The 15,961-nt window shown below is 53.0% G+C and overlaps 1 protein-coding gene across 1 annotated transcript; it reads left to right on the forward strand.

The window, feature by feature from the left end:
* Positions 1–508: 508 nt before the first annotated feature.
* GDF7 (growth differentiation factor 7) lies at positions 509–14,330 on the forward strand. Its single transcript, XM_080390019.1, has 2 exons — positions 509–1,447; positions 4,110–14,330. Exons 1-2 carry the CDS (start codon positions 1,114–1,116, stop codon positions 5,030–5,032), a joined length of 1,257 nt encoding a protein of 418 aa, XP_080246145.1. The 5' UTR covers positions 509–1,113; the 3' UTR covers positions 5,033–14,330.
* The last annotated feature ends 1,631 nt before the right edge of the window (positions 14,331–15,961 follow it).

Consider the following 15,961-nt stretch of genomic DNA (forward strand, 5'->3'; position numbering starts at 1 on the left):
TGGGGCGGTGGGGTGGGGTGGGGGGTAGAGGGAAAAAAAAATGCCGTGTTTGTTTTGGCCAAACACCTACATTCCTTCAAATAAATCATTGCAGCACTTGTTTTTGTATTTGCAGAGAAATCGCAACAGACATAACCAGGGACTTAAGAGACTTGAAATAACATCCTAGTAAATACCCCACTTTGTTATTTTAATCGAGACCCAAGGAAACATCTGAATTTTACCAAGGAAACCCTCCGTGCAAGGGAAAAACATTAGCCCGCAGCCCGGCCGGGGCTTTTGTTTTGCGGCTGTGTCGGTCTCCCGAGGCGGAATTACCGGGGCTGCCGGAGGCGCGGGGCAGCGCGGAGCCCGGGCCCCCGGGGCCGCCCCGCAGCGGGTCGCTCCGCACCCCCTCCCTGCCCCCGCCGCCCGGTACCACCGCGGGGGGGGCCTCCAACACCGCGGCGGGGGTCCCGTGTGTCGTCCCCGCCCCTCAAACGGCGGTGGGGTGTCCTCCTCCAACGGGGGGCGGCGGTTCCTCTGCCAAGCTTCCCCGTCTCCGACAGGGGATCGGGGTCCCCCGCCCCAACAGGGGGTGGCGGGTTACCCCCCGATTCGGGGTAAAGGCTGCCCCTCCACTGCGGCCCAGGGGAGTCCCCTCTCCGAAATTCGGGCCCCTGCAAAGGGAGGCGGCGGGGTCCCCCCTCCAGTCCCGGACCGACGGCCGCCTCCCAAAATACGGATTTACCAAAAATAAGAGCCGCCCCCCGCCCGCAGACAAGGCTGGGGGGGCCGCGCAGCGCGGGGCCGCGGGGCGGAGGGGCGGAGGGGCGGAGGGCTGCCCTCCGGGTCAGGGCGGCGGGTGCCCCCGCAGGCCGGGGCCGGGGGACCCCAGAGAGCGGCAGGGGGGGAGCCCCGGCGGGTCTCACCTGCAGGCGGAGGCGGGGCGGGGGCCGGGGCGCGGGCGGCGCCTCGGCGGGGCGGGGCGGCCGGCCGGCAGGGGGCGCTTCCGCGGCGGCGGGCGGCGGCGGCGGCGGCCGCGGCGGCGGCGGCGGCGGGCGAAGACGATGTTCAAAAGCGGGCGGGGAGCGGCGGCGGCAGCAGCACAGCGCCGAGCACCGGGCTGCCGTCATGCGCCTCCGCGTCGCCGCCGCCGCCGCCCTCTGCCTCTGCCTGCTGGGCGCCTGCCGCCTCCGCCGCGGGCTGGAGGCTGCCGCCGTGCGCGGCCCGTCGGCGGCCGCTCCCCAGCGACCCTCGGCAGCCGCGCCTTCCTCCGCCTCCTCCTCCTCCGCCGCCGCCGCCGCCTCCCCCTTCTCCTCCCCGTCGCGGAGAGACGGGGCTCTCCGCAACGGCACCGTGGTGCCGCACCATTACATGGTGGCCCTCTACCAGCGCCTGGCCGCCCGCCGCGCCCCCGGCCGCCGCGCCGACACGGTGACGGGCTTCGCGGAGCGGGCGCGCAGCGGTGAGTGCGGGACGCGCATCCCTCCGCGCAGCGCCGAGGAGCACCCGCAGCGGGGCAGGGGGGCAGGGGCGGGCTGCCCCGCCGGGCCCCCGCCGTCGGGCGGGGGGATGTGGGTGGGTTTGGGCTTGAGGACGGGGCTTGGGAATGGGTTTGGGGATGGAGCCGGGGTTGTGCGGGGATGGAGCCGCTGCTCGTGCGTGGCTGTGGTGATCGGGCTTCTGCGTGGGTTTGGGGATGGGGAAGGGTTTGCGTGTGGCTTGGAGCATGGGTTGTGGGACGTGGCTGCTCACGGAGATGGAGCTTGCACGTTGGTCTGGGCACGGGGTCGTGCGAGGGGGTGGGGTGCGGGGAGCGGGGTCGTGCGTTGGTTTGCTCCCGGGGTGGTTGCACGGGATGCGGTAGCGCACGGGGATGCAGCTGGAGCTTAACGGGGTGGGGGCCGTGCATCAGTTGTGTGACGGGAATGGAGCTGTGCAGGAGCTTGAGCGTGGAAATGGGGGTGAGGACAGGGTGGGAAGGGGGCTGCGCGCGGGCACGGGGTCGTGATGAGGATGACAAAGGGGTTGTGCCCGGAGCTGGGGAAGAGGGTTGCCGATGGAGAGAAGTATGAGGCTGTGCTTGAGCGATGGGGGTGGCGATGGGGTTGCGCATGCAGTCGGGGTCAAGGACGACTCTCGGAGCTGAGGATGCGGTTGGGGACGGGGTGCGAGGTGCAGCCCAGCTGGGGCAGGGCGGGCAGCGGTGCGGGCAGCTCTCGGCACCTCCTGCCACCTGATGCGCTGCCCGAGAGCGGCGCCCGAGGTGTGCGGCGCGGTTTGGCGGCAGCGTCCCCGGGACCGGCAGGGAGAAGCCTCTTCAGAGTCTTTGCAGCCTGAGAAACTCCCCGGGACAGCGGGCCGGGCCGGGCTGGGAAAGGAGCGAAGCCGGCGCGGTGCCCCGTGAGGGGCGGCTCAGCCCTGGGCTGCGGAGGTCCCGCCGACCCCGCTGTCTGAGCTCGGCATCGCGGGCCCCTTCTCGTTCTTCCCTCTCTTTTGCCCCCTTCATGCCCGCGGATCTAATGATAATAATGCAATAAACAGGTATATGCACTTAACGATATATATATGTATGTATGCATACATATACATTGCGCCCTGCCGACGAAATTCAGTCGGATGGGTGAAAAAAAAATATCCCGATCGAATAAAATGAAAACACAAAGTGAAAAGCAGCCCCAGCCTCCCCCCGTGCCCGTCGCCGGCTGCCCCGGGCTGGGAGAGCGGCGGCTGGTGGTGCGGAGCCCCCCGCAGCTCCCCAAACCCATCCCCAAGCCCAGCAGGGGTCGGATCCTGCCGGCAGTCTTTGCGGGAAGGTTTTTGCTGAAAGCTGGTGGGGAAACGGCGGGGGAGCCAGGCGGAACGGGGGGAGAGGATGCTCTGGTGGGAGGGTGGGTAGTGCCCGGCTTGGGATAGCCTGCGGAAAACTGCGCACAGGTCCTGGGAATTTTCAGCGCAAAACGAAACCAGATGAACTTTTCAAAGGGATCTCCTTATCTGCTCCTCACAGCAATTTTAGATCTGCTTTTAAACTAATAATAACAATAACAGTAATAATAACAACAGTAGCAATAATAAAAATAATAATAGTAGCAAAAATAACAATAATAATAGTAGCAAAAGTAACAACAACAATAATAATAATAACGAATGACAGGGAGAAAAATCTTGCCTCCCTGGAGGGCGGTGCAGGCTGCAGCCCGGCGGCAGTGCCCGTAGGAGGGGGCTGCAGCCCGGGGGTGTCGGGCAGGGCTCTGCTGGCAGCGGGCTGGAGGGACTTGGGCACAGCAGCAATGTTTGCAGCATGTCCGGATCAGATTTCTTGTTAAGAGAGGGAGAAAATAAAAAACAACCCTCCCAGAACTCATTCATCTCTTCTCCCCAACTCCACCTCCTTTGTTTTTGGTTGTTTGTTTTTTTTTTTTTTTAATTCACATTGAGTATATTTAATTAGTGCCAGAAACTGTGCGAGTCTGTGTTTGGGCTTTGGATCCACCAAACATAGTGACAAATTCAAGCTGGGCTCAATTTCAGCTCCTGGGAATGCCTCTGTCAGACACCCCGAGGTACAGCATCTGCTTCCCTGACATGTGTGCCTGTGCTTGCCTGCAAAGGAAAATGAGATTTTTTCACAGCATTTTACTTTGCATGGCTGGGGCTGGGGGTGGTGACAACCTGCTGATTGGGGATGGGACTGTACTGTGCAGGTTCAGATGGGACTTCCGTGTCAAAACCTTCCGTGTCAAAACAGGATAGTGATGCAGCTGTGGGCACTGAAACACCCGGGAGGAGCCACAGAAGCCTTCTCAGAACGCAGGGAAGAGTGCTGATGAGGAGCCACTTGCTTGAATTGATTCCTCCCTCCCTCTCTGCCTTCTCCTTCCTGGTTTTTTGTTTTTTTTGTTGTTTCCCCCCCCCCCCCCCCCCGGTGCCTCCAGCCAGAGTGATGCTCCTTGACACAGGGCACACAGGCTGTCCCTCCTGGGCTGCTCAGCAAGCCTTGCTGCGAGGCAATCATCTGCCCCATTAGCTGTGTCCCTTGCGCCTCTGTAATCAGAGCTTGGCTTCAGCTTGTTGGGGTTTTATATATTTTTATTTTATTTTATTTTTTGTTTTATATCTTCCAGATGCCTCCCCATCTGCCCCTGAGCAGCGATACCTCTTCGACATCTCCAGCCTGCCCGAGGCAGAGGAGGTGACAGGCGCAGAGCTGCGGGTCCTGCGCTCCCTCCCTGAGAACCGGAGCTTGGCCCTGTCCCCTGAAGGCACCTTCCACCACCTCCTCCTCTCCACCTGCCCAGCCTGGGATGGCGAGGAGCCCCAGCTGCTGGACTCTAGGGCTGCAGACATTTTGGATGCGGGCTCCTCCAGATGGGAGGTGTTTGATGTCTGGGAAGCCCTGCGGGATCAGAGGCAGAGGTCTCTCTCGGGCAAGCTGCTGTGCTTCCTGCTGAGGATCGTCTCGGATCAGTCGGGGCGGCTCCTGCCCCCCTGGCAGCTGGGCTTCAGCAAGCCCCGGCCACAGCCCCATGAGCGAGCCCTGCTTGTGGCCTTCTCCCGCACACAGAGGAAGGAGAACCTCTTCAAGGAGATCCGGGATAAGATCAAGGCCCTGGGCAGCCCCCCCTTCCTAGAGCCCCCCGATCCTGGCCAGGAGGCATACCCCAAGCGGAGGAAGAGACGGACCACCATCCCTGCCCGGTCTGGAGGCAGAGGCCACGGGAAGAAGGCGAAGACCCGCTGCAGCCGGAAGCCCCTGCACGTGAACTTCAAGGAGCTGGGCTGGGACGACTGGATAATTGCCCCCCTGGATTATGAGGCATATCACTGCGAGGGGGTCTGTGATTTCCCCCTGCGCTCCCATCTGGAGCCCACCAACCATGCCATCATCCAGACCCTGATGAACTCCATGGACCCGGAGTCTACTCCCCCCAGCTGCTGTGTGCCCTCCAAGCTCAGCCCCATCAGCATCCTCTACATAGACTCTGGGAACAATGTGGTTTACAAACAGTATGAGGACATGGTCGTGGAGACGTGTGGCTGCAGGTAGCAACTTCTGCAGCTCTCCCCTTCCCCACTCTGCTCTTCCCCACCCAGCAGCCCTGCCCCATTTTATATATATAAATATAAATTTATATATATATATATATATATATATATATACACACACACATACACATTTTGGTCTGTGCCTTTCCAAAAGCCAAGCTCACAGCAGGTGTCCCCTGTCTTCCTGGGGCCGTGCTGGCCATAAGCCTGGGAGGGATGGGGGATGCCCCCTCTGCCCCGTCCCAAGACAGTGAGGCTGTAGGTTGGCCTCTTCCTGGGCCCCCTCAAAGAAAGTGACCCCCACCACCCATGCTGGGTTTCCCCAGGCTCAGCTGGGGCTGATGCACTGTGGTGGGAGGCTGGGCTCCCTGCCCGGAGCTGCTGCCATCTCCACGCCTTGCCTGCTTCCCCCCAGGAAAGGGGGACGCAGCCTGGCAGAGCCCCCAGGGGATGCACGTTCAGCCACTGAGCTCCACCTGGTCTGCTTGGTTTGCCCAAGCTGAGCTGACACCTTCTTTCCCAAAGGTTTTGGGAAAGGTCTGGTCAAAATTGTCTTGAGGTTGGGGGGCGGACCAGAGCGGTGGCTGCAGCAGAGGTGTCGGGCCAGCATCACTCTCCAGCTGTGGCAGTGGGGTGCAGGGGAGGTGGGAACACTCTTTTCTCTGGGTTAAAGGAGTTTTTCTGGCTGCCTTTAAACCGCTGCCCTGGGTTTGCCAGAGTCAGAAGGATGTACCCCGGGGGGAAGGCAGGGCGTGGAGAACCCGTGGCTGTGGCAGGTTGAAATAATTTGGTCCATGCCTGTTTGCAGTGGGGAGAGATTTGTGACTCTGTTGGGGACAGGGAAGAAGTCCCCCACAACTGGAGGCTAAAGTGAGAGTCAGGTCTGAAGCAGAGCTTGTGCTCTCAGCAGGGATGGGAACGGCCCTGGAAGGTGTTAGCTGGGGATGCCGTGGCTCCATATGGTTCAAAGTGCTGGCCCTGTTGCTGATGTCCTGCAGGAGGTACTGGCTGGCGAGTCCGCTCCCTTTCCTGCACGAAACCCCATTTCCAAGGCACACTAGGCACTTGGCATCAGGCCCATGAGTCACACAGCTGTCCTCAGTGTGTTTGGAGAGAAGCAAAGGTCCCGAGTTCTCTGGGGAAGAGCGATTTCACTCGGGTTCTTCTTTTCCCAAATAATGTCTAACAGCGCTAAGTTCCACCATACCTTCCTTTGGCACCGATTCCCCAGTGGGCTCCGTCCCTGCCCAGTGTGCCTGCCTCTCCCCACTCCATTTAGGGAGCCTGGATCTGCTGGGAACAGATGTTTCCCATGCAAACGGCTGAATGCCACCCTCAGAGACTGCTACTTAAAGTGGGTGCTTTGACCCATGCTGAAACGGCTACAGGATTTTTGTAACTCAGGAGCTGAGCATAAATTGTACCTTTAAAGCAGAGAAGGCTGGCATCCATGCCAAGGTGTGTTTTGGATGCTGGGAAGCATTTCTGCTGCACCTTGGTGGCTTTTGGTACCGAACTTCAGGTTCATGGCTAGGTTGGCTTAGACCAGAGATGTATTTGCACAGATTCTGCTTTTGATGATTTTTTTTTTTTAAACTGGTGGTCAAGGTGTGTAAACATCAGTGTTCATTAGTGATGGTAGCTTGCTTTTGGGGGTTTTCGTGCTGGAAAACGTGGGATTTTTTTCTATATAAAGCCAGTTGTCCTCCATCGTGGGGGTGTTCTGCTAGGGAGGGCTGAACCTAGCCAGGGCAGAGAGGGAGTCACCTCAAAGAACTCTACAGAGATCCAAATGATTTCAAAGGTCGGGAAAGCCTCAGTGAGGGTCCAAAAGCCCCCTCCCTTCAAAAAAATAGTACGTCAGCAGGGAGTAAACCATGTCCATCAATAACAGTGATATATATATCTGCAGGACTGAACTCCCCAGCCCCCCTCCATCCTTACCCCACTGAGGTCTGCTCTGCATCCTCAGGCTGTGGCCATTGGCAGCTCAGGAGAGCAAGTGTGGTACCCGTATGCCTTGTGTAACCCCCTTGACAACTGCGGAGCTTCTCTGGCTTTATATCCACGTATCCGAGAGGAAAATCTGGCTCCCTACCTCAGCATGAATGTAAATATATGTTAAGTGCGACGTACCCATACCCAGGGGGTGTTCACAGGTGGAGGTTAGCAGGGGTGAGGAAGAATCAGGTCTGTGCTGGTGGGTTTTCTCACTGTCAGCATTTGTGGGGGGCGAGGTGCAACTAGTGGTGAGGAGGGGTCGGCGGGAGGGCTCAAGGCTTTCCTTTGACCTTTGGCTTTAGCGCAGGCGGTTAGGGAAGGAGGTTGGCACAAGCAGCACCGGAGCTGCTTGCTCTAGGAACGCTACGTCATTTATAAAGTTACCAGGCTTTCAAAGTACCTAATTTTTCAGTTGCCGTTGGTTGCTTGATAGTTTTTCTCACTATTGAGACAACTTTTTCTATGTTTTCATTTCTTTTACCCCCTCCCCTTCCTCCAAGTGTTTGCAGTAGAAGCTCGTGAGCAGTTCAAATCCAGGCAAGTTATAGGCAGCTCTATCCACCTGGTGGCTTTTGTGAGTCTTGGCCAAACAAGTGGCCTGAGACCCGCTCCTGTGGGACCACGTCCGAGGGGGTGCTGATGCCAGTGACCCTGGTCCTTGTGGCTGTTGTTCAGCCACAGCTGCAGGGGATGAACAGACAGATAGATAGATGTCACCCACCTCAGGTCTGGAGATGGCTGATGGAGAGCGGGGTGATGGTTTGGGTCTCACGATGTTTTGCCAGGACCCCAGTGCTGGGGTCCTGTGTGCTGCTGGGGCTCTGTCCTGAACCCCACGATGGCTTTGCTGGCCCTGGGGAGAAAACCTGTGGCTCAGTCACTGCAGTTTCATCACCTGGAGCGCTATGATAAAAGTGTGTGTGTGGGACCATCTGGGGACGGTGCAGAGGCCACGGCTGGCAGAAACTCCATCCATAGTTTTGCCCTTGTGGGAAGCAGTCCTGGCTCTCCTGGCTGCAGGTACCTCTCCCTAAACAGGCATGTTTGGTGGGAGATGAAACCTCAGCCACCCAGGGTGAGCCCAGTGGCAGTGTGGCCCTTTGCATTCACACCCATGGTGACACCGCCATGGTGACCAAACCAGCCACTCTTTTAAGAATGCATCTGCTCTTTTCCTGGGCAAACAACCTCCGGAGGACAACGGGAGGGTGAAGGGTAGCATTGGACACTCTGCTTGCCTAAGGGGACAGGAGAGGGAAGCACCTGGGACTGCTCCAGGATGATGAGTATGAGCAAGGCAAGGCTGGCGGGGAGTGGGGCTGGGGCTCTTGGTGAGTAACTGTGCTGCTCCCCCCTGGGCAAGCACACTGACTGCAGCACTTGGTGGTCATGTTGCTCACTGCTCTTGGAGAAGTATTTCCAGAGCAAAAGCCACTAGTCCTCCTATTATGAATACCTGTGTGCTGGCTGCAAGGTCTGCCTCTCCATCCCCAGGCAGATTCAGAGCTTGCACCCAGACAGTTGGATCAGGCTTGGCCAGCAGCCACCAGAGCCGTTGCAAATGGAAGTGTTGAGGCCCTGGTGACGTGCAAAAGCCTTTTGTGGTCAGGGAGGTTCCCACAGCTGAGATGCTGCAGCCCTGCTGCACTGGGGAGCAATGGGGGGCTGTATCTGCAAAGGGCAGGGAGGAGTAACTCCTGCCTTCAGAGGCAGGTAAGCTGGGCATCGTCTGCAGGGTGGTGGTAGCCCAGTCCAGTACCCCAACCCTGGAGCTGGTCCTCCGCAGAGCATCACCCTCTGCCATAGGAATGGTCCAGAAGCAATGTATTTCTGATCGGTCACCTCTTGCCTGAGCTGATTTTGGGGCACATGTAAACATTATAAATAAGAGACTAGAGACTGAACATGGACAAATATGAATTCAGTGGACTCAGAGTGTTTTTAATGGATAATTTTAGGTTCACATTCTACAGTATTTATGTGACCTTTCCAGTTAAAAAAGCCAGTTTCCATGCAGAGTATATTCTCCTGGAGGATTTGTTTGACCTTCAGCACATTTTTATCTGCAGGATTTAATTACAGTGAAGCTAGAAATATTAAGCATTTGAAGAGGACTTAGATATGTAAGCTTAACTGTCTCCCCCACCAGTGATTTGGGGAAGGACGCCCGGTCGGGACAGGACTGGTGTGTGTGCCTTGCCTTGGGGCTCCTTGAGCTCTATAAAACTAAAGCCTGTGCTTAAGGCACTGCCTGCTCTGTGTCCTGAAGCCCCCTGTCCAGTGGAGTCCCATAGCAGGGACAGTCTGAAGAAAAATGGCTTTATGCCCAGTTTAACTGCCTGATGACCAGGGGTGCTTCTGACCTAGAAATAATTCCCAGCAAACACAGATTTTATCCTTTTTCATTTTTTATTTTAAGGAATAATGTTTTATTTAATTCTGCTAAAACAAAGTGATTGTCTAACATCCCCCCCACCCCCCTTTATTTATTTATTTTTTTTACATCATACTTCACATCCAGTGGTAGAAGGGAAATGAGAATCCCCTGGCAGGGAGAAGGACGTTCATATGGAGAAGGGCTTGATTCAGGCTTGCAGCATCTCTGTCCTGGCTAGCTGTGTTGATCCCAGCAGCCTTGCTCCTGGTCAGTGCTGGCAGACGAAGCCATGTCCTCTTTGGCTGTTGCTGGTGCTTGGCGTACCCATAAGGAAAAGACTGGAAAGGCACCACTTCCGATTAAAAGCAAACCCCAAGTCTTGAGCCTTCTGCTCAAGTCTGCGTGCCAGCGACTTCTGTGTATATTTGCACCATATGGATTTTAACTCATGTCTTGATTACACAGCTCTTGTTACTGGAGAAAACTGGGTAGGTCTGCAGTGATTTATTGGTCACACTCCCATTGCAGAACAAGCAACTCCTTTTACTGTTGGCAGTTTTAAGCCCTTATCCCACAAACCCGAACATGTGTGTTTAGGGAGAGTCACCTCTGCTGGACCTCATGCAACAGCAGGCACATGAGGCAGGATGAGATGGGAGAGGCTGGGGCATCACTTTAAGATGCCCTGGGGATGCGGATCCCACGGGGCTACAGCTGGGCAAGTGGAACGGAGCACCACGGGTGCTGGTGGATTGCCTTTGTCTTTGCTCTCCAGACTTAACAGTTTTGCTGTGAGCTTTGGCTTGATGTGCTTGTCTGCGATAGCAGCATCTACAGTTACTCGCATCAAAAAGCATGATGTGTGTTGATGTGACAGACATGTCGTAAATACCAATTCAGCTTATACTCACATTGGACTAAACCAAGTGGGAAATGTCATGGTTTCCTGCCGAGCGCATAGTGAGCCCTGAAATACAAGTGCCTTCTCTTTTGTCTGCACTGGGGCAGCACAGCCATGTGGCAGGGAGAAAAAAAACCTGCGTGGGGCAGCGGCAATGAGGGTCTGGGTATTGCACAGGGCTTGTCATGAAATGGGCTGTGCCACTGGATTTGAAAGATGGTCAGACCAAAAGGCTTACACTTGGACCTTGGTTGGGCAGTTCCACCAAATTGCTTGCTGTCCCCCCTGTCTTTGGTGAAGCTGAAGTTGTGGCGTGGATTTTTCACCCTTCACATCACCCTCAGGGGAGGTGAGTGGGCAGAAAAACCTGTGTGGGCAAAACCAGGCTCTGGTCTTTGAGAGTGGCATGGTTCTTCTTTGAAGTCACCATGACCAGCAGATGGAGAGACCATGTGTGTCCCACTGGCATCAGAGCAGCTTCCTCAGCATGGGGGATCCCTCTACAGCTACATGGGGTCCGAATGAGGATGCTGGGTAGCAGCATGAGAGCATACCAGCATGCCTTACTACTTGGAGTGTGTCCTCCACAAAAACACGTCAGGGAGAGGAGCTGGGAGTAGCTGTCCCATGGATGGGGTATTACTGATAGTCAGAAGCCTGTGACCTTGCATCGTGGGGGGAGATTTTCTGCCTTTCCTGTCTTTGAATTAACGGCTGGTAAAAGAGCAAGATGTTCCAGGCTGATATATGTATGACACCATGAATTTTGTCATGAGCTGGTTTACGTCTTCCATGGTAAAACCAGCTGCATTCGGTCTTTTAAGACTCTTTATTCCTAGTACAGCATGTTGCAAGGTACACAGAGGCACAAAGATGTCTCTGAAAATCAGTTATCCTTATCAGTTATCAGCAAGCATCCTGGGCCTTTGAAAAACGACCAAAGTTAGGAACTCCTGCTGGTGTAACCCACTGACCAAGGACCCCACCCTACGTCTCGAAGGATGCAGTTCAAGATGTGTAGCCATGCAGCTGCTTTTTCCTTTTACTGGCACATGTATCTGAGCAGCCCCCTGAACTCACCGTGTTGGAGGGGAGCCTGATGTACGTGGTGGTGGGGGGGAGCATACCAGCGGGCTGGCTGGTGCACCGCGTTTAACTTTTGGCTGAGTGGACTAGAGGAGGAAGCATTGGGCAGCAGAGTGTTTTCATGGAGGTCGATACTGAAAAATCTTAAACCGAAGCTCGATCCATTCCCAGAAATGGCTGAAAACGAAACCCAGCCATTTTTCACTGTTTTTACAGCAGGTTTTGCTCTTCGCTTTTCTGTCATCACCAGTTATTGGTTCATTCATACATTTTGTGAGCTCATTCTTCTGCTTTGGTACTTGCGCTGATACTTCAGGTTTTCAGGATGGGGAGCACGGAGACTTGCTGTGGTGTTCGGTGGGTGGGGGGACAGTGGGGCAGGAAAGGCTGAGTCTCAGCATAGGAGCCTGGGGTGCAGCCTGTGCCCTCGAGCCGGGGACAGTGAGGGGACAGGTCTGGCAGGGTTGAAGCCAATGGGAGGAGAGGACCTGCTCACAACAGGTCACAGGCTCAAGTGGTTTTCTGAAGGAAGGTGGAAGGGCTCGGGTCTCCCTTCCCCTCCAGGTTGCTGTGGTGTTGGCCTATGCTGGTGCCACCGAGGTCTCCACCATCAGAGGAATGAGAACCTTCCCGAGAGCTGTGGCATTGGTTTTGGTCCCAGTTTTTGGGGAGATGGTAACGTTCCCCACAGAATTTCATTCATTTCCTCCATCCTGCCTTGGTGAAGAGAGAGGAGGGGAGCAGGAGGAAAAAAAATAGAGGCAAAGTTTAGGGCTGCCTTGTTCCAAAGCTGGTCATCCCAGGGAGCTGCATGCCAGCTGTGTGCTGGGAACTGCTGGGCACCAAGGGGCTCACAGGAGCTCAGCTGTCAGCAGTAGAGCATGAAATAACATCCACAGGCCAGGAAAAGGGATGGTCGCACATGGAGGGGCCGGGCTTTAGTCCTGGAAGAGGTGCCAAAGTTAAGGGGTTGTGTAGGTGGTGATCAGCTGGGGATGGGGCGTTTTGTAGGGGCAGCAAATCCTCTCCTTGGCCAGGGAGGGAGGCGATCACCCTGGTTACATTCATCCGATGTACTGTGAGTAACTGACCTTTTATATAGCACTGGGAAAGAAGGGTCTGAGTTTCTGAGGTGCCAAATATCCAGTGCTCCCATGGGTTTCAGTCAAACCCACATTTGTGCAGTGCCTTTGCAAATCGAGCTCTTACAACCTGAGGAGTAGTTAGGGGCTTTGCCTACCTGGAGTGACCAGCTCCATCTTGCGCTGCAGCTCCTTGCTGGAAAAGCTGGTGGAGATGCTGCTCACAAGAACTGAATGCATGTCCACGCAGGAAAGACCTGCTCTGCTCTTGGTGCTCCTCATTTCAGATGCAGGCAGGAGCAACGTCAGCCCAACTTGTTGATCCAATTTGCTACGTCCCTGCATATCCCATCACTGCATGCTCTTTTTCTGAAGTCAAGTCAACACTATCTGGAGCTCCTCTGACAAAATGAGCCTCTCTGCTGGTCAGTCATGGTTTTATTTATATGTTCTTTTCTTTGATTAGAAAGGAAACTGAAAAAGGACTTGCATTTCCAGTAGCTGTATCTCTAGTAGTTAAAAATTTTTAAGCAATACTCATATCCCTGTGTGTGCCTCTAAACTATCCATGTATTTGTTCAGCTTTTTCAGGTCTGAGTGTGTGAAATATCTCTAAAGAAGATAGCTCTGTAAGTGATGGTGTAAATGCACTGTTTGTATGTATTCTAAAGTTTAAATAGATTGTACATATGGGATTGTAAATGAACTGTAAACAGCAATCTATATTTTCTTGAATATATTATATAGCAGTATATATTTGTTAAATAAGTATTCTTGTATACTCTTCAATAATCTTTTTAATATTTTGTACAGATAAGTTTATTAAATATTTTATTGATAAATAGATCTCTGCAAGATTTTTTTCTTTTGAAGAGTTGTGCCTCTGTCCTGAAACCAGACAGCTCATTTCAGAGCAGCTTTCCTAAGTCACCTTTACTTCCTGGGCTACCTAAGGTGCTAAAACCCAAAATGAAAAAGCCATTAATTATAATTAATTAATTAAATTAATTAATTTTAAACTGCCTTCCTTGGCAACCTCAGGTATTTTCCAAGAAAAAGAGTTGCAGAACAGTGTGTGTTTGCCATGGCTTTATCATCAAAATGTACATCCCTTTTCTTCCCTTGTGTTTCTGAATAGAGTTCACCTGTCTTGACTAGCAGCTACCTAGCTCCAGTCAGCCAAACAGGATTCTCTCTGCTGCCTTGAATAGACAGCTTTAGAGGCTCAGAAACATTGAATTGGGGGGATAAATATGAGAGCTGGAAGAACATTCCCTGCTCACATCACGCTTTTGATGACACAAAGCTAGCCTGACAGGTTTGGCTTGAGCACAGGACTCTGACCCTGCAGGAGCCCGGCTCGCCGTGGTCCCCGCAGAGGGAGCCCAAGGCAAGGGTCTGCTGGAGGGATGAGGGAGGAACCCGATGTGGTTAGGTCTGGTGAAAACATCCCCTTAGGAAATGAGGAATTTCAAAATTTGAGAAATTAAGAAATACCTAGAAAAAATGTAGTAGAGAGATTTTTTCCTTCAAATCAGGTCTGGTAGTTTCATTCCTGTTGCGTATCACTGGTGCACATGATACATTTCCTAATACTTGAGAGATTATGCTGCTATTACCACCTCAGCAAATGTTTTGTTAAAGATTGCTTTTAACTGACTATCGTTTTTTATTAGTTTGTTCTTCCTTCTTTCAAATTTCTTTTTTTTTTTTTTTTTTTTTTTTGTTTGTTTGGTTGGTTTTTTTTAATAGCTTAATAAAGCACCCTGGGAAATGACATCCTTTTGCATTTCTAGTAGGTGGACTTTAAAGGTTATGGGACACCCAGAAAGCAGGGAATCTGTAAGATTAGATTAATGTTCAGGAATGGGCTGTCAAATAGCTATACGGCCTTTTTCTCATCTGCTTTCACTAGGACATCATAATGGCAAACCCAGAAGTTTCAGGGAGAGAGAGTTGCTTTGGCATGTGCTCCTGCGGTGGACATCACTAAAGTGCCTTGGAGACAGCGAGTGAAGGTAATAGGGTTATGACTGCCTCCGCTACAGCCCTACTGCATACAGTACTGTGAACATGCAGGTGTGGAGTAAGGCATGTTTGGAAGCATGGAAGAAGTCTTCAGTGCATCAGGCATGTGTTTAAGTCATAGCAGAGCACTCCCAGTTTTCAAGACCCAGAAAAAACACATGGAGAACTGAAAAGAGAGGTTTACCTGAGGGACTTAAAAATTATTTCTTACAAGACTGGTATTTTCTAGGCTGTCCCTTAATCTTAGGCACACCCACAAATACAAGGCTAAGCTGGGGAAGGCATGGTGATTTCTATTCCCAGTGGCACCTGGAGTGATGGACCAAGCGTGAGCCACCTTTTGGGCAGTATCCTGCATCCTCACATGCTCCTTTACTGTCACATTGGCTGAGAGGGCTTTTGGCACAAGTTCTCTGGCTAGGTGCGTGGAGGGAGACAGGATAGCCATTGCCCCCCTGCCCCCCTTATGTTCAGTTTTAAAGGAAAATATTATTGTTATTTTCAACAAAACATTGAAGGGGGAGAGCAAATGGTTATCCACAGGAATCCCATCGTGTCTTCACTGAAATCAACAGGAGCAGTAGGTTTGCCTTTGGTGGAGTGGAGGCAGTTTTTTAGTTCATGTACTAACACAGCACTTCAGACTTCTGTGATTTGCAGCATAAACAAGTTAATCCTCATACATATTCTGAAAGCTGAGCATTGTCATGGTCAGTTTGTATGTGAGAGAAATCAGAGGCACAGCAAAGGCAGGTGAGAAGAAAATGCAGGCCATTACTGAAACAGGGCACAGTCTCACTCGGGCACCTAGTGAATTAACCCTACAGCAAATGCCTGAGCCCCTTATGGAGTAAAAAAAATTAGTTGGTGCCTGCCAGCACCTCCAGAGGGAGATCTGGTACCCCGACAAGCAGATACTAAGTTAGACCAGACAGGGAATTTAGACAACTATTTTGGGAGTACAGCCTTACAAATTGGGGGTAAGTCAGGTGAGCCAGCTCAGCTTTGCTTTAACACCAGTTTTCCTCTTAACATCTAATCCAAAGTCCAGTGAAACTACTTTTAATGTCTACGTTAATGTAAATAGGTTTTGGACCAGGCTCTAGCATCTGCTTGAGACTTACCTGAAGACTCTCATGTACCATCCCGCTCAGTCCTCCACAATGCAGCAAGTTCAGAAGATGCTTGGGGACATCACTAGGACATGTTTGCTGTGAGGCTCAGCTGCAGTCCCAAAGTATTCTAGTACGAGAATTTCATCTTATTTTCAATAACTGATAATAGGCAGGCAGGTTTTCATTACTATGAAAACTTAAATCCTCATTATCACAAAGTGCTTAATTCCATAGGAATCCAGCTGCATTGGACTGTCCTGTTTTGGTGCAAACTAGAAGGCGGTATGAGGATAAAAGGAAACTCCTGTCTTGCATGTAATATTTTTGTAGTGAAGCTCTT

The sequence above is a fragment of the Falco punctatus genome (genome assembly GCF_963210335.1).
Source record: "Falco punctatus genome assembly, chromosome: 5".
NCBI classification, from domain to species: domain Eukaryota; kingdom Metazoa; phylum Chordata; class Aves; order Falconiformes; family Falconidae; genus Falco; species Falco punctatus.

Bases quoted from the DNA above. Each gene is read 5' to 3' on its own strand.
- GDF7 (XM_080390019.1), top strand. From the start codon at position 1,114: ATGCGCCTCCGCGTCGCCGCCGCCGCCGCCCTCTGCCTCTGCCTGCTG. The intron at 1,448-4,109 runs GTGAGTGCGGGA...TATATCTTCCAG, and splicing joins CGCGGAGCGGGCGCGCAGCG to ATGCCTCCCCATCTGCCCCT.